Genomic DNA, 27,740 nt, shown 5'->3' with positions numbered 1-27,740 from the left:
TCTCTCTTCTCGTTTTCTATCTCTCTAGTTTTGTTCCTCCCCACCCCTCTCCCTATTTGTTTCTATCTTGATCCCTCCTTCTTTCTCTCTCTCTCTCTCTCTCTCTCTCACTCTCTCTCTCTCTCTCTCCTCTCTCTCTCTCTCTCTCTCTCCTCCCTCTCTCTCTCTCTCTCTCTCTCTCTCTCCCCCTCCCCCTCTCTCTCTCTCTCTACACACAGTGTACCCTCTCTGTCACTCTCTTTCTATCTCCTCTGTCTTGATTTTTTTGTCTCACACATTACTTTCTAAAATTTCTCTATCTGTCACTCTCTCAAAAGTATCTATTCTGTCTCTACTCATTTCTACCTCATATTTCCTCTATCTATCTATCTACTTTTATTTATCTAGGTTTTCTACCACTCTTCCGAAAGCATATGCTCTTGTTTCCTGGGAATAGTGCCACGCCCCCTTTTCCTAGACAGCATTACCTCTGTACACATGAAGGTCATGCAGCACCGCGACCTATAAATCCGCCCTAAAACCAATACCAGAGAACGGTGGATCGGGACGAGAGGGTGAGAGAGAGAAGGAGAGAGAGAGAGAGAGAGAGAGAGAGAGAGAGAGAGAGAGGAGAGAGAGAGAGAGAGAGAGAGAGGGCAGAGAGGGAGGAGAAAGAGAGATAGAGAGCAAGACAGAGACAAAGACAGACAGAGACAGAGAGATACAAAGAGACAGAGACATAGTGAAAAGAGTTAAGACAGAGAGGAAGGGGGAGAAAGAGACAGAGAGAGACAGAGAGAGAGATAAAGAGGGAAAGAGAGAGAGAGAGAGAGAGGCAAAAAGGGAGACTGGGGAGCAGGGGGCTAAAAAAAAAAGATAGGCAGTGACATAGGGAAGGATAGAGGCGGGAAGAAGAAAGAGGGAAGGGATGAAGAGGAAAGAGAGAGAGAGAGAAACAAATATCTAAACCATCGAATTTGCTCATCAAAATAATGTTTCATAATAAGTTTCCTGTTGGATAGACATGCACGTATGGGTCTTATACAAACACCAAGAGGGGGAAGCCGGGTAAGGAACATTAAGAGAGGGAGAGAGAGAGAGAGAGAGAGAGAGAGAGAGGGGGAGAGAGAGAGAGAGCTACAGCTAATGACGAATACTCCTTTTATCACCTGTTTCACATAATCCCATGGGCACACCACACGCATGGTTCATTCCTGCTGAAGACTTCGTGGTATACCTCACCATCATGCACCTTGATCAAGTCCAAGTTGATCAAACTCCAGTCTGAACCTATAGCTCTAGTCTGGCTTATCGATCTACATCTGGGCCAAATTTGGACCAGATTCAAGTGAAGAGACCGAGGATGAATTTTGACAGTTTCGTTTACTTTCGCTGACTTTTAGTGAGGCCGAGTATAGAGGAACGGTGTGAGTGTGTCGATGTAGGGTCCATGTTTGATGCCTGCATGCTGCTGCTGGATGCTTTTTCATAGAAATCGAGTTTTGTTTAGTGGTCGCTCTTACCACCACCATCATCTTCTCCAGATTTCCTCATCTTGCATAGATTATAACACGCGAACAGAGCTCATTGAATATGAACTGTACATTTTTAATGGCCAGTGAAATCTGACCTGAGACAACTAGCATTTCAATAATTATTGCCTGCATGGAAACTTTGATGTTGAGTCGAGAAGTACTGTGCATTACATTTGAAACTTTAACTGTTTCATGGACGAAACTCATCTCTGCAAGACCGAATTTTCAATACCAGGAGCGTATCAACTATCATCATTTTGGCTAGCCACTTTTGATGGCAAACTGATGCTTTCATAGTAAACTTTCAGCGCAAGCGCATTAAGCGTCATCGTCAGACCGAAAATATTAATACAGTGTGGATGCCGCCAAAATATTAACATTCTGCTCGTTTCCTGTTTGGAAGGACTTCGTGAACGTGTATGGTTTCCTTTGCATATTTTTATGTTAGCGAGTAAAAAAAAAACTGCTCATACTATCCATTACACCCAACATTGATATGCTGGTACCTTTATAGCCGTATACAATCTGCACAGTAACGTCTCTAGAAATGGTATTCACCAGTGTTGTTTAGGAGTCTCGCCATACATTTCGCGCGTTTACATTTTCTTTCTGAAGAACTCGATCGTCCAAAATGCCTCGGGTATATTTTACGGTGGTCATCTCTGGGACGGCTTGGCTTTCCCTCGCCTTTCTCCTCTTCTTCATACATCATGAGAACAAGCAGATTATGGGGAATATCAAACAGGCCATGGTTGCCGACATAGCAGCGGTCGGACCGCCTGTCATCCACCCGCACAATGTCCACGATACGCGAGGAGGTGGACTAACAAGAAAGTTGGACGGTAACGACGAGGACCTTGACTCGGTCCTGGGCCAACTGGACAAGGATATCCCCCGTTTTGGTCCAGGGGAAGGGGGCCAACCGTTGATATTGTCGGGCAAGGATATGGAGAAGGCCAAGAAGAGCAGAGACCAGCATAATTTCAACCTGGTGGTCAGTGATAAGATATCTTTGGAGAGAACCGTCAAGGACACAAGAGATTCAAGGTTATTATTTTAATTATTATCTTCGTCATCATCATCATCATCGTCGTCGTCATTATTATCATCATTATTATCATCATTATTGTCATCATAATCATCTTCATCATTATTATCATCATCATTATCATCATCATTATCACATCTTCATTATCCTCATTAAAATCATCATCACCATCATCATTATTATCATCTTCATTATCATCATCATTAGTATCATCATCTTCATTATCATCATTATCATCATTATCATCACCATTATCACCATCATCACCATATCATAATCATCATCTTCATTATCATTATCACCATCATCATCTTCATTATCATTATTGTCATCCTCATCATCATCTTCATCATCATCATCATCATCATTATATTATTATAGTTGTTAATATCATTATTGTTTTGGTTGTTGTTATTATTATTATTATTTTTATAACTTACTGTTATCATTCATATTAATAGAATTAGAAGTAGTATTGTTTTTATTATACACTCAGTAAAACAAAAAATTAAAGTGCATGGACACTCTCTTTGTTGTTTAAAATGTACATGTCAGCACGAGGTAAGTTAACTGTTATTAAAACTTAAACCATGCAGTAAACTATTTTCCACCTTTTCTTCAACACATTTAAATCAACGTTTATGTCATGATTATAGTTTATGATTTGGATAACGATTAACAGCATTACTACCATTGACGACTTTGAAAGGTAAATGAGGCAACGTAAACAAAAACATGATTTGAATTGATTTTTTCACGATTTCCATGATTATTACAGGTGCCAGGACATCACATACCGGTTCTCCAAGTTTCCCACAGCCAGCGTGATCATCGCCTTCCACAACGAGGCGTGGTCGACGCTCATGAGGACGGTGCACAGCGTCGTCAATCGTACACCACGCGACATCCTTACCGAAGTCGTACTCGTCGACGACGCGAGCACTGATGGTAAATTCTCATTTCAGTGATTTATCAGTTACTAACTGTCATGATATAGTACTGGAAAACATATTGTGATTGATAAATATGAGATGGATGTAAAAACCTTTTATTATAACGCAAAGATTTTAGAGAAAAAAAATCAAACACAGGCAATTTTGATAGCCTTGACATCGCCCATCCTTGAAAATTGTACGAGCGTTTCAATGAACGTGAAGACGTATTATTTAATGTAAACATGATTTCTATAAGATATACAAAAAGGGGTTAAAATAAGTTACCCTTGATTTAATTTCTGAAAGTCTTTGTTATTCCTTAAATATTGTATCTGTTAAAAAGTTTCCAGTGATATTACGTAATAGTATTGTCAGTGTGTGCGTACTAAATTTAGATTATTAAAAAAAGATGAGAGCCATGTTTCTCAAATTGGCCAATGGGGGCACACGTGTGTTCATATCAACATAGACAGATTTCGGGGTGGGGTGGCGATGTGCCCTCCAGCACCCTTCCTCGATCTTCAAATAAATGCTATGTCATTTTGAATACAATATCTAGCTTGATGTATCAACATGCATGCTGCACAGTTAAAAATTTAGTGAACATGTTGTTTAAAAGTTTAAACAACTGTTGATTAACGGGTGACCTGATCTAAGAGTTGTTTAAAATGTTAAGCAACTCGAGATGTTTAAAGTTTAAACACTTAGTTGATCAACATTTTGAACAACTTGTTTAAAATCACAATTTAAACAACTGGTGTTGTTTAAAGACGGTTGTTTAAAACGGAGCTGTTGTTCAGTGGGGGTTGTTTACACCAACTGGGTTGTTTAAAAAGGAGCTGTTGTTCAGTGGGGGTTGTTTACACCAACTGGGTTGTTTAAAGAAAGTTGTTTAAAAAGGAGCTGTTGTTAAATAATAATAATAATATTTGATTCTTATATAGCGCACGTATCGACCTTGCAAGGTCCTCAAGGTGCTCCAACATTACCCGGCTATGCTAGGCTGCCATAGGACATTAGTTCCGCGGCGGGACTCGAACCGTGGACCTTGTGATCGACAGTCCGGCGACGTTTCCACTCATCCACGACACGTCTACAGCTTGGTTGGCCATGATTTGAAACAAATCTTTTAGCCAACGCGCACTTTACTGGCACGTGACACATGACGTCATATGTAAACAACACTGTCTAAAAGCTCTCGTATAGTAAATAAAGCAGTCATTAAATTTTAAACAGCGAATGTTTAACAAAATTACTTTCGTTTCGAGCAACATTGTTTACAATTTGTTCAACTGTTGTTTAAGATAGTGTACAACTGTAAGTGAACATCACTTTTTTAAGCAGCGTTTTTACTGTGTATTGTATGCGAAACTCCGACAGCTTGAACTGGTTCTCTTTCCCTTTTCACCCTTCGGGTTTCCTCTCGTGTTATAATATATCACGGTTTATCAGCGGGGACGAAACTAGCATGGCAGCTGGCCCAATACCTCTCAGTCATGTCTATAAACATACACGAGGAAGGATTCCTTGGAAGGAAGGCATAGTGAAGGATAATAACATATTTTCATTTTAGGGCCAGCACATAATTATTTGCCATCTGTGTAAGTACCGTCAGCTGCCGGGGATTTCTTTATACCGTACCTCGTCATCAAGCTAATAAAGTTCGTTCGGATGGCGACTGGAAAGAAGATTGTGTACCATTTGAACGTCTGAACGGATTTAGGAGGTTAATAGTTCGACCGGTTTCCCTTCTCGTTTTCGCCGTTCACCACCCCACCCGGCCCTTACTCCAAGCTCACCATAACCCACTTAGAATTCCCCTCTAATGCCTTTTTTCACAGCCCTTTAAGGTTGTTTCTTTTCTTCAATATCTACTTTATACATGTACCTTTTTTTATTCCTCGTTTTTCTTCTTCTCTGAATAGTTAAGGACGTGTCTCCCCGTCCCTCTATTTCTGCCCCCCCCCTTTCTCTCTCTCTCTCTCTCTCTCTCTCTCTCTCTCCATCGATGAAATATATGCCTACGCTGGTATTTTAAACCATGCGCGGAGTGCACGAGTACACGGTGTGTATTAACAAATTTGGAAGATTTTATTGCTGAACAATTTCTCCAGAATTGTTTGGACAATATCGTTTAGAAAAAGGGTCAACATCACATCCAAATGTAACTGTCGCACTATAGTCATTTATTAAAGTAGGATCTGTCGCAGAACTCTTATCTAAAATAATGAAGATTTGGTTTGGCGAGCGGAATAACGTGGTGCCTCTAATTACATCCGTCCATGCACTTGAGCAAGCATTGCAACGTGTGTATTGAATGGAATTAAATTTATTGACACGATACTTCACAATAATGACAGTATTATGAACAATCACACCATGCAAAGAATAATAATGATACATGAATAAATACAACAAGGAATAGTACTGTTGATTGAGCAGTAATTGTTTTAAAACGACATTCAAAAGTAGATCTGAATACTTGAATATAATGAAACAAGGAAGAGTACTGTTGTTGATTGTACAGTTTATGGCTTTAAAAAGATATTCAGACATACATCTGCATACCATTTTAATGTACATGTACAAGATATGCACATAACCATAATTTTTATGTTCTAATGTTAAGATGAAGTTGTTAAACTTGTTAATTCGTTAATCACCGTGGCTAGAAATTTAGAATTCCCTACGGTTTGGATTATCGTGCATAATATACGTGTGGCTAAAGTCGATTGTAGCAACCCCTTGCTTGTTCCTTAATCGACCAAAGATAGGAAAGGGTTAATTAATGGGAACTAGATGAACTTGCTTTGACTTTTCTCTACAACTAAAAAGTCTATACGACGTGCATGATATAGTCACGAAGTATTATAAGAAACTTTCAGGCCCAATCTGCTTGAGTCATCGAAACAAATAACATCCCAGTGACCTAAACTGGTCCCAGATGCGCCTCCGTAATTACACACGATCGATTACCCATGAGTGCTACTGATTCCAAGTTCAAGATCATGTTCCTAGCTGATCAAGTATTTCCACATGAACGTCGTGAAGGATTCATGATGTGATTAAATAGGTGGTGTCACACAGAGCCAATTATCTGGATAAGATTTATCTAGATAATTCGTAGCATGTCTTTCACCTGTTTGTCACCTACGCAGGTGAATTATCTAGATAACTATACATGTATTATCTCGATAATTCATGTTGGATCGGGAAAATTGTGTCTCAATCCGCCTAATAACAGATATATTAGCCTCTCTAACAATTTAAGAAGCTTTACTGTATACGAAGGATCTCTAATATGTGTTGGTGTGTAAATATTGGGCTCCAAGTTTACTCATGAGTGTTAATGTTCTTGTTCATGTTTTGTTGTTGTTGTTGTTATTGGTGTGCTGTTGTTGTTTTGTCCTATGCGTTTACACGAAAGAACTCAAATCTTGTCTCTTGTCTTGCCCTGTTAATATCCAGGCCCCTATTTGTGTTGTTGTTGCTGTCGTTGTTGTGTGGTTGATGACGATGACGATGATGATGATGATGATGATTTTATTGTGTATACAGCCCCATAGCTGTCATTATATCAGCGCGTCTTTAATTTGTTTAAATCATATTCGTTTTAGCTCGCTGTTTTATTGGGGGAGGCTGGTCGTGTTTTTTGTTGTTGTTGTGGTGTTATTATATTTGTTTATGTTTACTTTAGAAGGACCTTCTTTGCACTTGAATGCCAGTAAACGTCATACTGTCATAATATCTGAAGACACTAGATAAGAACTTGGCTGAAGCGCATTCTATAGGCCCTGCTGATCGGAACTGCCCCCTAGATTGTCATAATTTCTTGGCAACAAGGGCCAGTATCTTCTCCAAGAATGTGTCTTGAAATTGATGAAGACACTGAGAGGATGGGATACTTGTAGAGATGCAGGTATATTTTTGGCAGGGTCCCTCCCATCTCCCTGGTTTTGGAGGCTGTGTTTCAGAATCGTTAGAGGCTCTAATGGTAAAAATGGCCGGGGTTGTGGTAATCGCCTTTCCCCCCTTCAGTTACTAAAAGTTGATACTGGAAATGCGTTGAATAATACATCATATCCTAGATATAATTATAATCATTTATTAATATTCATTTTAGCGTTTGACCCCCTCAAAAACATGATAGTTTTGAAGTGTCTTTTTCTTTTCATGTCTAATAATAATTTCCAGATTTAAAAATGTTGCTTATCTATCAGCTATAATTGAAAACAAATACGAATAGGTCTATAATAAGACCAAGCAGTCCGAAAAAAAAAACTAATGAACACTAACCAAAGCTGTCACTTCTCTCTAAAATTATCTTTCATATCACAATAATTATATTCAGTTTCACTACTCTGAATTAATACTGGGAAGCAGCAGCTATAACTGCAAATGTCTGATACCAGACGCAGTGTCATGGGTTTCATATTTCCGTTATTTTCGTCTTTATTGAAGTCGTTTGCAGACTACTTTAAAAAAAAAATGTTTTACGTGGGTAATGTATGGCTTTGAAGTAGTTCAGACAAATATAAATGTTTAAAATGAAAACAACCGGATTTCCAATTTGTCTTTAGAAACAATAGCTTTCCAGAAAAACATTACGCCCACAAATATTTCCTTGTCAGACACATTAATTATATAAAACTCACCCCCCCCCCCCCCACAGACACACACACACAATTTCTTGTCGACAATGGCACCCATAACTAATTTACGTCAGAGGCCTGATGCCATGCGCCTATACCAATGATCAATTTTACAGTTTTGAAGATTTGCGAGGGAACGAAGCAAGAGAGCAAAATTTTGACTTTTTATTATCATAGTGACAATGTAAGACTATCATGAAAGTACATAAAGTGAGATCAGGGACCCTGGTACAGTATGAAAGATAGGAATAAATCATCTCTCTCCCCAAATATGATATGCGGTGAGATTATCTTGTTAAAAAATGTTATACCTAAAAATACCCACTTGACAAGTTGATCTCAAGCTATGTCAGTGCAGAAAATCCAGAAAATCCAGAAAGGTCTAAGAATGCAGTGACTTAATTATAGCGATGGTCCAGTCCTATGATCCAGCCATCATGGAGGGGGCACTTACAGCATGGGGGGGGGGCTCTGGTCGTATTCGTTGAATGACACGCGAGAAAACAAGACCATCGATTATGGTAGGCTGTGTGGGAGTGGGACAAATCGTCTTTAATTTCAAGTTTCTTTTCCCCATAATCCATTTAATCTCTCTCTCTCTCTCCCCCCTCTCTCTCTCCCCCTCTCTCTCTCCTATCTAAATGCATTTTCTTTTTGTTACAGGGTGGGCCCCTCCTCCCCCTACCCCTCCTTTAAATTCGCTAGTGCAGAATAGTCTAGGTTTTAGTTTGAGACTCTGCAAATTCAACTTCTCTTCATCCACTTTAATGTCGGACTGAAATTTTTACTCTTTTTCTTCTCCTTCGCCCTCCCCTTCTCCTCCTCTACCTCCTCTTCTTTCTCCTCCCCCTTCTTCTTCAGCCCAATCTTATTCTTCTTCTACTTTGTCTGATTTCTTTCTCCTTCTTCCTCTTATCCTCCCTCTTCTCCTACTATTCCTCCCCTTCTCCTCCTTTTCTTTGTCCTCCTCTTTCTTCTCTTCTTCTTCTTCTTCTTCTTCTTCTTCTTCTTCTTCTTCTTCTTCTTCTTCTTCTTCTTCTTCTTCTTCTTCTTCTTCTTCTTTTTCTTCTTCTTCTTCTTCATCTTTATGATTTATGTACTATGTACTGTTTATATATGGATTCATTTAAAAGTGTTAAAGCATATAATTATATTTTTATGTCTATGGAATTATTTTTACCTTGTAAATTCACTTGCATCAGCCTCCAGCTGTATTGTTGAATATTCGAATAAAAACCTTATCAAATCAAATCAAATCTTCATCTTCTCTTCTTTTCTTCTTCTTCTCTGTTTCCTTTATTTTTACTTTCTTTTATTCACGGTGTTCTCCATCTTATTCCGTCTGTCTCTCCCCCCCCCCCCTCTCTCTCTATCTCTCTCTCTCTCTCTCTTTCTCTGCCTGCAAGATTATTGTGTAATGTAAAATATGGAAAGTACACTGTCTACATCAATACTTTTCATTTTGGACCCATAGAAGTCTCAGTTGCATTTGCTGCTTAGTGATTAAGACTGGTTTCGTAAACATTATTCTGTTGCCCAGACACGTGGAGCCATGAAGCGGGAGATCTATGAAATACATTTTGAATTGGATTGATCAGGATCGTGATAACTTTATACCTGCCATATTAAACTTGCTCCTTCGTTTTTGTACTTGAAACCCGGGGGCGGATCTAGCTTTTTGCCAAGGGGGGGGGGGGGGTGGTGACCAAAAAAATCCAAAAATCGCGCCGCTTTACTGTTTTACTTTTTTTCTTTTTCACTTGGCCGCCCATGGGGGGGGGGGGGGGGGGTAAACCGCCGAAACACCCCCCCCCCCCAGATCCGCCCCTGAAACCTAATATCCAAATCAATCGTCGATTGCGAGACATTTTTCCAGTCTTGCCCAGTTTGTGTTTGCATTCATTACAGAGGAAAAGCAGGAAATCCACTGGAAGTGCAAACGGTAGATAAAGTTGCACTTACATAATAAGGTAACCGGGTCATTTGTTGGGGAATGTTTTGTGCTTGCGCATAGCAATCGTGTAGTAGATAATACATTTGAATTGAATTGAATTGAATTGACATTTATTTCCATGATCATCACAATAATTCTATACAAAGATAAAGAGTTGGAATATCATAACAGATAGAAATATATCAAAATTACATATAAACTGGCATAAAACATTAGAATCTGGTTTAATATGGCGCTTGATACGAATTATGCGCTTTACATATATTATTACCCCGGTCAGCGGATTTATTCATTCACAATATGCACCATCTCCACTCCCTGGGGAGTATTCCTACCATATGATCACCGTGAGGACATATGGCAATCACTAACACAAAGGCTTTCGTCATCCCACCAGTTAACATTCAAAATATATTTTTAAAATATTAAAGTGTAAACCCTAGTTCAAATGGAAAATGGTGCATCCATAAAATCCAATAAGGCTTGACAATTGAATGCACAAGGCGCACAAGTAATAATAAAATAGGCTGTATAGAAAAAAGCATATCTTTTATTTCCCTATCTTACTTCGCCTTTACTTCACTCCTTTTCTTCACTCCCTCCGCCTAAAATTTCTTCTTCTAACTTTCGATTTTTTTAATTCTCTTCTGTCTTTTTTTAATATAAATTATATACTATGCTTCAATATCCCTACATGACACAGTACATTTTCTGATTTCGTAATTTGATTATATTTCTTCATGTTTAAATTTATTTCTATGATACATTTTCTTTCAGAGGACCTGAAGAAAAAACTCCTGAACATTCCGAAATCGGTACGGGGCAAAGTGAGGTTGGTTCATACAACGCACAGGGAAGGGGTGGCCAGGGCGAAAATGAGAGGGGCCAGAGAGGCACGCGGAGAGGTTCTCGTGTTTCTGGATGCGCACTGCGAAGTGAACACCCATTGGTAAGTGGACGATTCCAGAAACTTTGTTTCTCCGAGCTAGCTGTGATGAATCTATAGTGCAAAGACCCAAGATTCCCCCCCCCCCCCTGTTCACATCTGAACTCACTTTGAAAATCCTTTACACGTTTTCCTCTTTAATGTATCCATGCATATCCTTAATTTTATCGTGTAGATCTCCCATGTTTCCTATCGTTATGAGTATAGTAGCCTCTTTTCATGAAGTGGTTGTGACAATATCCTTTATTCTTGATTAAAAAGAAACACAGAGATTGATAAATAAAGTTCTGATGAGATATAAACCTAATAGATCAAGAATAAAACATATTGTCACAATTATTTAATGAAAAAGGTAAGAAAAAAAATATACCAAATTACCGACTTTATGGAAAACAGTCTATATGACATTTTCTATTTAAACCAATGGAAATGAAAATGCTCCATGAGAAAATGTCAGTCTACGAAGACCTCTTGTTGTAAGTATGTCAGTGGTGAAAAGTAAATATGATATAAACGTATCCACACCAAGACAAGAAAGCCTCTTCTTGAGACATGACTATTATTAGGAACATTTTTTAATGAAATAAGCGTCCGGCTAAAAGGCATGCTATGTTTCCATTTACCCAATAAAAGAACTTTCGTTTTGCACATCCCCTTTCCCAACGGACTTCAAAATTTGGAAAGTGCATCGTCTTGGCTCGTATACATCGTTGGGACTGTTTTAATTAGTGGTGTATTGCTCCCAGGACTAAATAGCTTTTTCCGTTATCCGAAAATTAGTTTCCATTTTTTTTATAGTGGTGCAACCAGCGGAGATTTACAGAGATATAATGATACACCCACCCCATCCCCGTTTGACAATTCAGGGAGGAAATCATTAAAATAATGATGTGGATTTATTTACCGAGGTTGCCTGATCAATATTAAAACTACTACATGTACTTTCGGGGACTACTTTTCCTGAGAAGTCAGCAGTTGATCTTACATGCAGTTCACTTACGCCCCTGTAAATCAGTTTCTGGACATGTCACTGTACTTAATTATAACCTGTAAGCAATCTTAATCGGAGACGACCCTCCCCCGGAAATCCATTTAACATCAGGATAGATCTTATATCCGTTATGAAAGAGTGTAATGGGCATAAAGTAATGAAAATCTTGCCCAACAAACAAAATGACATGTGTTCCAAACATGAGCTTGCAGTACTACAAAGTGACTGTTTTAAAGGTAAAGACCAGTTATGGTCCTGCGATTGCATTGTGAAAGAAAGTACGTTGTGGAATCGATCAGAAAAGGTTGACAATCTAGCATCTAGCATCTGCAAGGTTCTGGAATCATCAAAATGATAAGAAATTTGGCCCATTCTTCGTAAAGTTACAAGGACTATACACAGAAAGATATGGGACTACCCTGTATCTCTCACAGACCATGAGAGAAACAAATTTACCAAATATATGAATTAGAAGGCGGTTTCCCGGCAAATTTTTTATCATCATGTATTAGTCAAAACATATTCTTTCACATGATTGGTAATGAGAGCTTCCATTTCATTTTTTGAAATTGGGGCGTTTCCAATACTGGTCTTTACCTTTAATGTCTCGATCACATTAATTCCAGGGAAGTATATGTTTAATGAACCCGATAGAAAAATAGTCTGAGAGGAAACCGGGTATGTTTTGAGAGCTGGACGAAAACAAATAAGGAGCATGAAGAATGATCCGACTTCCTGAGGTATTTGTTGAATGTTCTTCAATTTGAAGAGACTTCTTTGGAAAAATTGCTAAAATGGACCAGTCGTGAAGTTATGGGTCGACTGGAGAAGGGGGGGGGGGTAGAAAGAAAAGGGGAAGCGAGAGTGCGAAAGGGGAGGGGGAGGGGGACGGGGGGGGGGGAATGCGAAGGACAACGTGGAATAAGACGATAGTACCTCTCCCACACGCTCCACTCACTCTATGCATTACCTTGTTCTGTCGCAATTTATTATCTAATTTGTCTTGGTACCAGCATGTCGCAATTACGTGCCCCTTTGACAGCTTGACGTCACTCATTGATGCTTTGGATGTTATAAAGTATTGGTAGCCCTTTATTATCACTTGTTTCTATTTAATAATATGGTATTTATGTTGTTCAAGATAGATGTATAGGCCATAATATTATTATAGGCCTATCCTGAAATGGTTCGGTGTAGGGGTCTCCCCCCCCCCCAGGATGATTACGATACTTATATTGTTTCAATTTTTTAATCCGCTCGGGCACTGCTATCTAAACATTGCATCAATGTGATAAACATACATGGTTATATTTCTGGCTATAGAAACAGGATGGGGGCATATGCCAAGCTCATTACTTTTTAACGTAGATACGCCCATGAATGCAACTGCTATAATTATGATAAACAACTATATATGCCTTTATTACTGGGGGTAGTCCTCGACAAATCATTTTTGATTTCACTACTCCTTCCACATTTGCTGACTTTTTTTCTTTTTAAAACATACATTGCTCATACTGGAGTCGTTTTATATGATGTACATGTTCTATTATTGTATTGACAATACAAAGTATGTATGTATTTTATTTTATGTATCTCCCTATGTTTTGCATTTGTGGAGAAATAAATTGAACTTGAACTTGAACTTGAAACCCCTACAGCAAGTACTTTGAACAATACATTATTAATTCATGATTATGAATATAGTAATGGAACACTGTTCGAATTTCTGAATGTACCATGGGTCTTGTGGGGGTGGTCTGGTTCTAAACATTGATGTAAGGGGCACTGGTATCATGGGGGGTCCCGTCTTACTGGGTTGATGAAATTAAATGCGAATTCCAAGGTCATCGTTTAAGGGAAGGTGAGGGGGAGGGTCCTATTATCATTTTGTTTTTATTCATCCCCTCCCCCTTCTTTTTCTTACCTTTTTTCTCTTGATTTTTTTTTCCGCCGGTCGATGGGGTCTGGGTTGCGTGCACCCCTGGATATCCCTCCCATTAGTGCACCCAAATACGTTTAAATATACGTGTACCTGGACATTTTACAGGTCCCATATTAAACACAGTCTGTTTGGAGCCAGAAGAACATTTACTCACATCATTTTAACACAGAGTTAACGCACATCTGGCTTCTAAAGAAAGCTTGTTTTGTTTTAAACCTTATGTGATTTTGACCATGGCTCTGTCGAAGCTTTGACCTCTAAGTTGTGACCCATAAAACCCTCTTGATCACGTGCACTTTCTGATGATGTATTCGTGTGAGAAATAATTCGATCCAGATCCTATCTTTAACGATAGATTTATCGAGGTCATATGGAGGGGGTGGAGACTCTGAAGACGGTGTAGGAGTGGATAGGTAGAAAGGGGGTGGAGAGCAGGGAGAAAGGGGGCAGAGGGGACTTTGATAGAAATTAAAAAGGAGGCGAAAAGGGCGAGTTTGATTATTTTACTGTACATAGAGAGAAGAAAGAGAATGATAAGGAGAGAGAGAGAGAGAGAGAGAGAGAGAGAGAGGGAGAGACTATGATATAATATGCTATACAGTGGAAGGGGAAGAGGGAAGAGAGAGATAGAGAGAGAGAGAGAGAGGGGGAGTAATTAAGACATGGTAAGGGAGAGAGAGAGAGAGGGAGAGAGAGAGGGTGAAAGAGAGAGTGAAACTTTGACAAGTGAAGTGACAGAAAGATCGAGAGGGAGAGATAGAGATATTAATAGTAGACATGATATAACATTCCACGGAAAGAGAGTCGAGGGGAGGAGTGCCCCTTTAAATATGAGAGGGGCTGGGAGTGCAGCCGTAAACTCCCTCTATTAAACTGATTATCGAGCATTTCTTTATCACCTCAGTCCTTTCAAAACCGACTTAATCTACCATGTGCACTTCCACTCGGTTTCCTGTTCTTCATCTAAAATAAATACAAACCCAAAACTCAAGGAAAACACATCTTGCAATTGCCGATTGATTCGATATTTACTTCTGAAAATGTAATCCACGTTTCCCACATGTGCTAACCGGGGTAACGTCTGTTCGATAAATACATCACGTACAGAATTTAATCAACCGAATATTCTACCTTATTGGTTACGTGTGAGAGAAACAGGTTCTATATTCCGGCGATGTAGGTCTACGACTTGAACTTTCTTCAGAAAAATGTAAAGAGGTTTTGCATGCCATCGCATGGTTGCAGTGAATTTATTCGTTATTGCAAAAATGACTTTAGATCTCCAAGACTACTACTAGCTTAAACGTTTGCCTTTCATAAATATTTGATAACTACAATTTTATGCGCGACCAACTTTATAGAGCTTAATTGGTAAAAACATTAAATTAATCGACTTTTATTTGAAAGACAAAAAAGTGGGTCGTTAAGTTTGCCAGTGGAGAACACAATTTCCCAAGATAGCCAACGCTTACATTTAGTATAGGAAAAAATGTATTATGCCCTGTGCCGGATTTCCTATATGCTCATTACTCAGCCACTATACATTTTCTACCAAAATTTTTTGGAACATTCAGTGTAACATTTCGTTTGATTCTGTGAGAATTTATTATTACCAGATCTCAAGTGTATCTTAAAGATACTATGTCCCTTTTGCAGCCAACATCAAATTTTGTAGGACTTTGCAGGAATTATGAATATGTCATCTATGTCCTATCTGTGAAATTTAAACGTTAGCAGTATCCTAATGTTCAAATTATGCAAGGAAATCCGTTTACTTGCTAGACTTCACTGTCAGACACTGTTGTCAGTGTTGAGTGACTGACTGGCTTTTTCTTCTTCTTTGGTAATAACATACATAAAATGAGCTGTAAAGGATTCGTCTACATCAAATAACCCACTTCTTGTAATGGCCAAAATTAAACTGATTGAATCTTTGCGCAGCATAAAACGTACGACCATGCCGACCATGCGGTACAACGGTCTGAAAATCAAGACCATTACTTATTGGCTCTATAGCTCCTAAGTCGAATTGACAACTAATAGTCGTTATTTTCCCACTTACAGACATTTTCAAACCCCATTTTTTAAGGGGGGTTCTAAATTAGTATTGTCTTTCAAATGCCATTGGAATTTAACCTTTTCATTTTTTTGGCCTGCAAAAGGGACATAGTACCTTTAAACACTAAAGCTGATTTTTTAAAATGTTTTTTTGATGTTGAAAGCTTTGGAGTGATAAAGAGTTTCTTAATGTCAATCCATTCTAGAGGGCTTGGCCTCGCTATACATACATCACACTCTTATTTAAATTAATCATAGTCAGCAATTAAAATATGACATAACCACGATGGCAAAACATTACATCATCACAATTCTCCCCTGTTACTGTATAAGACTAATTATCAGGTCATTACCCTCTTAATTAATTACCTAATCACTACTTCCACAGTGCATGAATTATACGATAAGTAATTAATGGCTTAATCCTAGGGAGATGTGAGCAGGGGCGTCGCTAGACCTTTTTCAGTGGGGGGGGGGGGTGTAGAGGCCAACGATTACCGACAAAACTAGCCCCCAATTACCGACAAAATTAAATGTCGAATATCTACAAATTCAACCCTATAAACCTGGGACCGAAGGCTAAATTGTTTTTCCCTATGGACTATCTATAGTACTTGCATATGCGCAAAATGGTCATTTTCCTCGGCGACATAAATATACGAATTATTTCTTCAATTTAGTCAGCATCATAGCTATATATTTTAATGCAGGCGCGGAGCTAGGATTTTATTTTAGGGAGGGGCGGTAGTGAGCAAGAGAATCACCTAAAAGCGCGCTCATTAGGGGGGTGTGGGTGATGGGCCCCCCGCGCGAAGCGCGGACGCTTAGACGTTTCCTTAAATTATTAGGAAAAGAAGACGATTAATTGTACCGTTTTCGACTGGTAATCCTTGGCTGAATGAAGTTCCCCCCTCCCGCGCGAAGCGCGAAAGCTTTGACGTTTCATTAAATTATAATAAAAAAGAAGACGATTTGCTGTACCGTTCTCGACTGTTTGTCCTTTTCTGAATTCAGTTCCCCCCCTCCCGCGCAAAGCGCGGAAGCTTTGACGTTTCATTAAATTATGAGAAAAAGCAGGCGATTCGGTGTACCGTTCTCGACTCTTAATCCTTATCTGAATGAAGCTTCCCCTCCCGCGCGAAGCGCGGAAGTTTTGACGTTTCATTAAATTATTAGAGAAAGAAGACGATTCGGTGTACTGTTCTCGATTCTTTATCTTTGTCTGAATGAAGCTTCCCCCTCCCGCGCGAAGCACGGAAGTTTTGACGTTTCATTAAATTATTAGAGAAAGAAGACGATTCGTCGTACCGTTTTCGACTCTTAATAAGCCCTATTCATCTGAATTCAGTTTCCCCCTCTCGCGCGAAGCGCGGAAGCTTTGACGTTTCCTTAAATTATTAGAGAAAGAACACGATTCGTTGTACCGTTTTCAACTCTAAATATGTCCTATTAAATTTGTCTGAATTCAGTTTCCCCCTCTCGCGCAAAGCGCGGAAGCTTTGACGTTTCCTTAAATTATTAGAGAAAGAAGACGATTCGTTGTACCGTTCTCGACTCGTCTAAATGAAGTTTTCTCCTTCCGCGCGAAGCGCGGAATTTTTGGCGTTTCATCACTATATAGAGAAAGGAAGACGATTCATTGTACCGTTTTCGACTGTTATTAAGCCCTATTCATCTGAATTCAGTTTCCCCCTCTCGCGCGAAAGCTTTGACGTTTCCTCATATTTTTAGAGAAAGAACACGATTCGTTGTACCGTTTTCGTCTCTAAAGAAGCCCTATTAATTTTGTCTAAATTCAGTTTCCCCCTCTCGCGCAAAGCGCGGAAGCTTTGACGTTTCCTTAAATTATTAGAGAAAGAAGACGATTCGTTGTACCATTCTCGACTCGTCTAAATGAAGTTTTCTCCTTCCGCGCGAAGCGCGGATTTTTTGGCGTTTCATCACAATATAAAGAAAGGAAGACGATTCGTCGTACCGTTGTTGACTCTTAAACCTTGTTTGAATTTAGTTTCCCCGAAAATGTTAAACCTCTGATTTCTTTAGCTGACATTATAGGAAAGTGAAACTTCGAGAAAATACAAGTATTGTAGTTGTAGTCACTCTCGAAGTCGTCACAGCTGATAAGAAGTCACAGTTCGTAGGGAAAAAAAACTTGTCGGCGACCGACAATATACCTCTCACCGACTTCAAACTTCTGCATTGATATAGTACACGAGGATCGAGGAAGAATACCGACACAGCTGACCCGACACAGCAACATATTTACCCGTGTCTTTCTTGCTCCCTCGACGAGACGACTCCACCCAACAACCCCCTTCTCTCTTTTACTCCCACTCCTCCTCTCTCAGACTCTTACCTCCCCTCTCTCTCCTTTCTTCATCCCCCGTTTCTTTTGTTTCCCTTTTACTCTTTTGTCTTCTCTTTTCTTTCCTTTCTTTTTCTTTCTTTCCTTTCTTTTCCTTTCTTTCTTTTCTTTTCCTTTTCTTTTTTCTTTTCTTTCCTTTTCCCTCTCTTTTTTCCCTCTCTTTTTTTTCCCTCTCTTTTTTTCCCTCTCTTTTTTCCCTCTCTTTTTTCCCTCCCCCTTTTCTCTTTTTCCCGACGGCAGCGCAATTTTACCGACAATATCCTGACAGGTGGGGGGTGTCGCACCCCCCACACCCCCCCCCCCTTTGGCGACGCCCCTGGATGTGAGGTAGTCTGGCGGGGCCGTCAAAGGTATTTCTGACTTCTGACTTCGCTTACACACTGACGCTTGCGGGGCCCAAGTTCGAAACTGAGTCACGTCTTTTAGAAGATGACACTAAAGGTCGGTCCCCAGACATTAATAATTTAATTGATATCGCGCGCTTTTAAAAACCCAATAGACCAGTCGGTGATTTATCGCAATTATAATATACAAATGACCCAGAAATATTCACAGATCTTGTAAACGTTCAGAAGTCCCGCTTTGTGCATTTTAGAATAATCACTGCCAAGTTGATGAAGGTGCTTTATGAATACTTTTGTTTGTCCTCTTCAAAAGAATACCACATGACTTGTGTATCTTAACATGTAACGTCGGTGTATAAATGCATGATGATTTCAATAAGTTAGTTTAACTTTCATGAACATGACTGTATCCAGCAATCGTCTGGTAGTGGTGGTTATTTTACCTGACTGCTAAGAAAGCATAAATGCTTGTTAGTAAGCAACCAGAGGGCCAAGGGCTTTAGGTCCTCTCCGAGAGACCTGGTAATGAGGATTAATGCCTTAATACCAAACGGCACTATAGCGCATCGCCTTGGTTTCGAATCCGGGTCGCCGGATTACGAAACCATTGCTCTACCAACTGAGCTATCGCGTTCGATGGGTTTCACAGTTTTGTACAAATTAACTTTATTCTAGAATAACACGCGCATATAATAATCTTAGAGTCCATAGTGGCTTATCAATTCACAGACGCAACACTTTCTATCATTTTGTAAACTCATTGTCAGGTTGGAGCCGATGTTGGACCTCGTTCATCAAGGCCCGACCACCGTCGTTTCGCCGATCATTGACAAGATCGACCCCGAGACGTTTGGTTTCGAAGACGGCTCCCTGGCTCGGGTCACCTTCAGATGGAGCCTGGAGACTCGACGGATCCCGCTCAGTCAGATCGAAAAAGCAGAGAGACTCAACCCACTGGAGCCCGTTAGGTCAGTCCCTAAGCCACACCTAGGAATTCTGCAGGTTTTCACTAATTGTAATCCCCCCCCCCCCCCCATTTACGTCGTTTTTTATAATTTCATTTCTGTCATGCTGTTTATTGCGTAATGTGCAAGACCTGAATAATATTACAGATTAAACTTCAATCCAGACCAAGCAATTATGGTTGAACTGCGTTAAAGATACTATGTAAGAAACTATGTAGCACTTGAATATTTTTCCATCACATCAATGACTAATTCATGATGGTAATGTCAGTTTGCAGAACCTAAATAAGCGGTATAGGTATAAACTTTTAAGTGCTATTATGACATTTGGTAACATCATTGGTGTCATTTTATATCCTGTAGCATACAGTACTAAGATATTTCTATTTGAATGATCTCAAACTCATAATTGACAGATCACCCCTCACCAACGGAGGGATCTTTGCCGTCAGTAAGTCATTCTTTGAGAAGATTGGTGGCATTGACGCAGGGCTTGACGGATGGGGAGCTGATGGTCTCGACTTCTCTATGAAGGTGAGTTAATAAGTCATTCTTTGAGAAGTTCGAAAGCTTGACGCATGCTTGAATGGCTAGAAAGTTCCCTACAATGTTGATCTGACAATATTTCGTTGAGAAGGTTGGTTTTCTTGACGTAGGTCTTAACGGTTAGGGAGCAGATGGTCTTGACTTCTCTTTCAAGGTGAAAAAGTAATGCCCGGTGCACACGAGGCGTCCTTCGATTACGTTATTATTTGCGCTAAAGCAATTAGCTCATAGGGCCTACGCCGGTAATTTAAAGCAATTTTTACTATATACATATACTAATCGTTGAATCATTTTTTAAACAAAAATAATAGTTGACAATATAAGTTGACAATATATCAGTAGAAGTATATATTTTTCACCTTATATATTTTGTAAATGGTTATACATTCATTTTAACAGATATGCTTTTAATTGATACAAATTATTGATATCCTTCAAATATTGTCAACAGATATTTCCAACTAATATTTTCAGCTGATATGTTTCCAATCACTAGGAATAACCTCGACCAGTTTGAAAATGCGGAGACTGTATATAGCATTTATTTATTATGATAAGCTTTTATTGATGCCCTGGATTATGTTGTTTATCTACCCTCATGTATACGCAACATGTTGCATTTTCAATGTATTATTAATAATTGATGTATCTATTGTATTTATTCTAGTTGTAAAAGAATCAGCAATACGGCCATTCGGCCGCGACTAATTTCTTATCAACCAACCGTTTTAAATGACTTAAATGGATACAAATAATGTTTAGCTCTATATGGTTTCAATGGATATCATTTTATTGTCATTTTATGTATTTTTAACTAATATATTTCAAATAATATATTTGTCAGACCTGGATGTGCGGTGGTTCAGTCTACGTAGTACCATGTAGCAGGGTGGGTCACGTGACTCGTCAGGTGCCTCCATACTCGTTCCCAGGTTCCATCCAGACATCGTATCAGCGTAATTTAGTCAGGATCGCCGAGACGTGGATGGATGAATACAAAGACGAGTTCTATTCAGCAGTACCAGATGCCAGAGTATGTAGACTATGCCTTTAGCCCTCCTCTCCCCTTCCCCTCCCCTCCCCTCCCTAATCTTCCCCTCCCCATTCCCCACCCCTTCCCATTCTCTCCCCTTTCCCTCTCCCTTCCTCTACCCCTTCCCCTTCCCCTCCCTTTCTTCTCCCCTTCCCCTCCCCTCCCCTCCCCTTCCCCTCCCATCCCCTTCCCCTCCCCATTCCCGTTCACCTCCCTCCCCCTTCTCTTAACCCTCCCCTCCCAATTCCCCACCCCTTCCCCTCCTGATTCCCATCCCCTTCCCTTCCCTTCCCCTTCCCCTCACCCATCCTTCCCCTTCTCCTCCCATTCCGCTTTCCCTTCCCTCACCCCCCTTCCCCTCCCCTTTTCCTCCTCCTTGTTCACCTCCCTCCCCATTTCCTTAACCCTCTCCCATCCCCTCCACTATCTCTTCTATTCCCCTCCCCTCCCCAGTCCTCTCCCCTCCCCTGCTCGAAATTTCTGGCAGAATATCTTTAACTGTCTGGAAATTTGTAATTATGATTATTTATTCTACCGGTTTGAAAATAAGAGGCCTTTTTTTATTCTCCTTACTTCAAGAAAAATGTTAATGTCCATCATGGGCGCATTTTGTTATTATTACAAAACCTTTACCTTAAATCACTATACGCAGGATTCAATTTTATATCGCTTATTGTTGAGAGAAGAATATTCAATTAGCTTGAAGTTATGCAAATCCCTCCTTTTAAGCCGATTATGAAAGACGCCAAATAGTGGAAATATTGAAATGGACGTCTCAAACTTATTTTGTTCAAGGTGGTCATTTTTAATCGTTTTATTTGCAGTTTTAAGAAGTGCCTTTTGATTACAAAAATACAGTGTTAACGTATAATGAATCGTTTTTGCTTCTACCTTTTATTGTTATAGGACAGGTATTTCGGCGATGTTTCGGAGATCAAATCTTTGAGAGCACGTCTGAGTTGTCACAGCTTTGACTGGTATCTAAGTCACGTGACACCGTCTCTCCTAGCAACCGCAAACAACGCAAGAAGAGCATGGGGTCGGGTAAGGCCATTCTAGAACGCTTGTAGTTCTAACATAAATTATTAGAAAACAATTTCAATTTCATCTTTATTCAACGATATAAGAAAATAGTACAATACAATTAAACATATTGACATAATCATATAGCCTACATGAATAAAGTTAACATATCGTTAGGAGCAACCAAAAAAGATCGCTATACATGCTCATAAACATTAAGAAATGCAACACTCTCTGGCTGATTGTGTAAACAATTTGAAGAAATGCAAGATTTTTCTATCCACATGGTCGAATTCCAAGGAAAAACAATCCACTAGACACTCAAAGCTTCAACGGCAATAATTGATCATACGATTGATTTTTGCAATTAATTGCAATAAGTGATCAATGCAACTAATCGCAAAGATAAGCTTTGTGTAACGGGGCGGCCTAGACTACCACCCTCTGATGAATGACCCCTCCCCAATTAACCTGCAGTCAACTACCCGCTGACAACCGCCCCTAGGACAATTTTCTCACTAGTCTGCAGACAATTACCCACTGGCATTTGCCCCGTAGGACAATTATTATCTCATGATAGGACAATGATCTCGCGGCCAACTACCCCTCTCGTATCGAAAGTATGAACAAGAGGGTAATCTCTGTGGGGGTAGTTTCCCAATTTGTAATGGCGTAGATGGGCAACAGGAGGAATTAGGTGTGTGCCTCGTAATCGGATGGGAGAAAGAAGAAGAGTGAGTGGAGGTGGAAAGGAAGATGGGGAGGCAACCACCTCCTCCCTCCCTCACGCGTCCCTCCACTGTACTTGATGGTTTTGACGCATTTCTTCCCCCTAACATCAGTTCCCTTCCCTGGGGCGGGGTCCCGGGGCGGGGTACTCAGATTTGGTTTGGACGGAGCTGTGCCACTTAAGCCTCGAAACCCCTACCCATTTTTTTAGGGTTATTTGGGGGGATTTTTCTCGAAATAAAGGCCCATTTTTCACAATTTCCAAAGATTTTGAAATTTTGAAAAAACAGACCCATGTTTAATGATTATAATGGAACCCATGTTTATGGTTTTTTGTGTGAAAAAGTGACCCATTAGAGCGGCACACCACCGTATGTCTTAATATGTGAGTACCCCCCCCCCCCCCCCCGGGGGGGGGGTGCCCTCAGGCCTCAGCCAAGGTTGGAGGATCGGGGTAGTTTTCATTATACGAAATTAAATTGATGTAGAAATTGTCGAGTAGTAACTATATACTGGTCTAGTTTTTACCATTGTTATAATTATGAGGGTGTCTATGAACCTATTATATTGATCATGAAATAAATATGTTTAAGGTAGTTATAATTTTATCATAATTATATCGCTCCTTTTCAGGTTCATAATCAAAACCATGATGTGTGTTTCATGCCGAGCGAAGAAGGCAAGAAGTTGGTCCTAGACATATGCAGCAATTACAATGAAAAACAGGTAAGGATTGTTTACCTCAAGTTAAAGATGCATATAGTGGTTGTTGGCCATGGCCTCTCATAGGGAATTTGACACCATTCAGGTGTTCCCTTAATAATTATGTTGGCAGTCAGTTTTATGACAAACAGACCTTTTGTAATGCTTTGTATTCTACCCATCGCCCATTATGGTTAAAGGTAAAGACCAGTAATGGTCATGCGATTGCATTGTGAAAGAAACGTTGTGGAATCGATCAGAAAAGGTTGATCATCTAGCATCTAGCATCTGCAAGGTTCTGGAATCATCAAAATGATAAGAAATTTGGCCCATTCTTCGTAAAGTTACAAGCACTATACACAGAAATACTACCCTATCTCTCTCACCAGACCATGAGAGAAATAAGTTTACCAAATATATGAATTAGTAGGCGGTTTCCCGGCAAATTTTTTATCATCATGTATTAGTCAAAACATATTCTTTCACATGATTGGTAATGAGAGCTTCCATTTCATTTTTTGAAATTGGGGCGTTGCCAATACTGGTCTTTACCTTTAAGACAGTCATTATCTTACATTCTTACATTTTCTCTGGGAGACTAGGGGGTATTTCTTGATAGGTCTACGGGTTGGCCGTGTGCTAGACCTGTACACCCACTAATGGTATTTCCACCAAATCTCGTGTCAGCAAATTATGATCTTTTGTACGTGGACCCCGGCCCCCCCCCCCCCCCCCCCCCACTCAGTGTTATTTAGGGTACGCATAATATGCTCGTACCCTTTTTTTGAAAGCACCCCCTATCTGAGGACTGCCAACATTTCCGAACCCCCCTTTCGCGGGCTTTTCGCGTGCTTTTCCTGCCTTGGAGACCCCCCTAAATCAGGAAAAATGCTCAATGTACCCCCCTAAATTCGGAATAATTTCTCAGGAGTCCAAAGAGATGAGAGAAAAAAAGAAAAACATCCCCTTTTTAAAGAAATCTCCGGGTGAAAAGTCAAATACACCCCTTTTTTTACAATTCTCGGGCCGGACTTTGTCACACGAAAAGTACCCCTTTACCGGACATTTTGGCAACACGCATGCGGTCATTCCGACCTCTGAGTGGGGGGGCCGGGACGTGGACACTTACGACCACCCAGGTGCCCACTTTCAAACCCAATTTATTCTGGCCTACCTCTATGCCAAAAATGTGTCCCACTCAAAGTCCCAATGGGTAAGCAATTAGTAGGAAGGAAAAGTATTTTATAAGTCTCTTTTACATACAGTACCATAATGCGTTTTGATCAGATAGTAGTATAATGGGCACTTATTGAAATAACGGCTTGACATTTAGTTTTGATACGTGCAGAACTTGTCTGGCTGTATTCAACTTGAACTATATATTATGTTCCAATCTGACCTTTCACACAATTATATTTGTGATGATAGTGCTGTCAACCAGAATTAAAGGCTTAGAATCCACTCAGATGATCAACTGCCACATTATGAATCTCGGCAAATGTTTTCCTCTAACATTTTCTTTTATGTATACAGGCGTTATTACTCACCAAAGATTTTGAGATCCGTTTTGAAGATTTGTGTCTGGATCTCTCAGACTACAGAGTAGGGCAGCACGTGACATTCGAAGCATGTCACGGAATGGCGGGAACACAAGAATGGATACATTCCAAGGTAGGATGTCGTCTGCTCATTATTACTGAGAAGGGCGCTATTTCAAAGTATTAGAACAATGCGAAGCTCAGAAAAATAATTATTACTAAACTAGCAGTTCTCTGCAACCCAAGTATGTTTCTTGTTTTTTGTTTTTTAAATGCTGACGTAAAGTGTAATAAAAGTGAAAACTGCGGCGGCGGCGGCGATTTTTTTTTTTTGAGGGGGGGGGGGGGGGGCGGTTGACCGCATCATATCTGAACCAGCCTCGAGTCGGTTAATAATGACCGCAGTTCATCATCATCGTAACCTGAATTAAGTTTGTTGTTTTCCTCGTTCGTATCAAATTTTGCAGGGTCGTCCATTCCTCCTTTTCCACCTCTGTGACATTAAATCTTGACGTTTTCTCTTTCAAGATGATTCTCCGTTTTTTTCTTCTTCAAGAACTCGAAGGAGGGTTTCACAGTATTCATATTCCATTTTTAAAGCGTCATGCGTAAGAGGCATTACCCCTACATTATTTTGGCAGTCCTGTTGCGCATATCAACAAAGATTGGTTCGTGTAAAACGAAATACCGTTAAAGGTAAAGACCAGTATTGGAAACGCCCCAATTTCAAAAAATGAAATGGAAGCTCTCATTACCAATCATGTGAAAGAATATGTTTTGACTAATACATGATGATAAAAAATTTGCCGGGAAACCGCCTACTAATTCATATATTTGGTAAATTTGTTTCTCTCATGGGCTGTGAGAGATATAGCGTAGTCCCATATACATCTTTCTGTGTATAGTGCTTGTAACTTTACGAAGAATGGACCAAATTTCTTATCATTTTGATGATTCCAGAACCTTGCAGATGCTAGATGCTAGATGATCAACCTTTTGTGATCGATTCCACAACGTTTCTTTCACAATGCAATCGCATGACCATAACTGGTCTTTACCTTTAAAGACCACCTACAATTGTATCAATACAGACCGCTTTACTTGTCTCTCTCGGGTGGTCTTTCTATACAGGTTTCACTGTATTCTCTTTTTTGTTTACCACGTAGTCTTGTCTTCTTCTTTTTTTACTGCAGCCTGGTAAAATAAAGCATCGTGAGAGTGGATACTGCTTGGATGTAGCGATCGGACGGATCTACAAACCACAACTCATGACGAACGAATGCAATGATTCAGGAACGCAGAGATGGGAGTTTAGGCATTATACGAAACGAATGAATCATTGAGAAATTGAATATTTTCACCATCGTCGAGTATTATTTTGTGCAGTACTGGAATTCGCTGTGTATATACTATGATGACGCGCCGATGTATACACGATTGAAAGGAACAAAAAGGGAAACACAACCCCACTACGCTCTTTCGCAAAAAAAAAGTGCTAAAACAATTACGCATTGCTTCCACTCTGCAATTTACATGCGCTTTTTGAACGATATGCAACACTACTTGCTGACGGGCCCTATATAATGCGGCAGAGACTTGAAATGCATTGCTATAAAATGGACACTACCTTACATAAGACTGTCTTATTGACACGCGATTAATCTTAATCTTAATCTACTTGTAAATCTATGATATTTTGAAAATGCAATCATTTGTTACTATTTTTGTGAATATGAAATACCATTTCATCCGAGTAAGCCAGTTACTGATAAAGAAAGTTGTGTCATTGGAAAACGTAACATACACAGGGTATTTTCCCCATACTTGTACCATTTTTTAAAGAGAATGTACATTGTATTTGGCTTATTCAGAAAATATGTTGGCTTATACATAAAGAATGTTGATTTCTCGCTTTTTATTGATGTACTACAAATGTGACAAGCAAAGTAGTTTTTATAAAAACAAATAAAAGAATAAAGTAAATAAAATAAATATGAATGATTATTTTCTAAATCTATTCCTCTATGTGACATTTATTAAGTGGTTTGAGTCATTTTCAGCACTTTTTCTTTCTATTTTTCTTTCTTTCTTTTTTTCTTTTAGAACTTTGTGTCGGTATATAGACCACTAGATGGCGCACTACTTGAAATACAAAGGGAGGGAATGGAATACAGCAAATCATTGAACTAAAATTATTTTGCTTACATAAACTTTAGTAACGGCCAAGCCCAATTCGATGCCTTCTTCAGTTTTTCTCGACTTATTTACTTACTTTTCTCGGGACTTTTCCCTTATCAATTATGATTACCTAATTTTTCATGTTGTTTTCTTCTTATGTTTCTTATTATTTCTTCAATTCTCTTTATCTACTTTGGTTTTCTTAAAGCATATCTGCACTAGTTTGGCCAGGAGGGATTGTACCTCCCTGCATGGTCACTGACTGGTGGTCTCA

At 39.6% G+C, this 27,740-nt stretch overlaps 1 protein-coding gene across 1 annotated transcript; it reads left to right on the top strand.

Moving 5' to 3' along the window:
* The first annotated feature begins 792 nt into the window (after window positions 1-792).
* Window positions 793-27,276, top strand: LOC100888695 (inactive polypeptide N-acetylgalactosaminyltransferase-like protein 5). Its single transcript, XM_030990601.1, has 10 exons — window positions 793-2,561; window positions 3,341-3,510; window positions 10,881-11,052; window positions 19,520-19,720; window positions 20,134-20,251; window positions 21,108-21,296; window positions 22,203-22,340; window positions 23,682-23,774; window positions 25,284-25,421; window positions 26,482-27,276. The coding sequence occupies exons 1-10, from the start codon at window positions 2,146-2,148 to the stop codon at window positions 26,629-26,631; spliced, it is 1,785 nt and encodes a 594-aa protein (XP_030846461.1). The 5' UTR covers window positions 793-2,145; the 3' UTR covers window positions 26,632-27,276.
* Window positions 27,277-27,740: the final 464 nt, after the last annotated feature.

Source organism: Strongylocentrotus purpuratus, unplaced genomic scaffold (assembly GCF_000002235.5).
Source record: "Strongylocentrotus purpuratus isolate Spur 01 unplaced genomic scaffold, Spur_5.0 spur5_scaffold_19, whole genome shotgun sequence".
NCBI classification, from domain to species: domain Eukaryota; kingdom Metazoa; phylum Echinodermata; class Echinoidea; order Camarodonta; family Strongylocentrotidae; genus Strongylocentrotus; species Strongylocentrotus purpuratus.
This window is presented reverse-complemented; position numbering and strand designations above follow the sequence as displayed.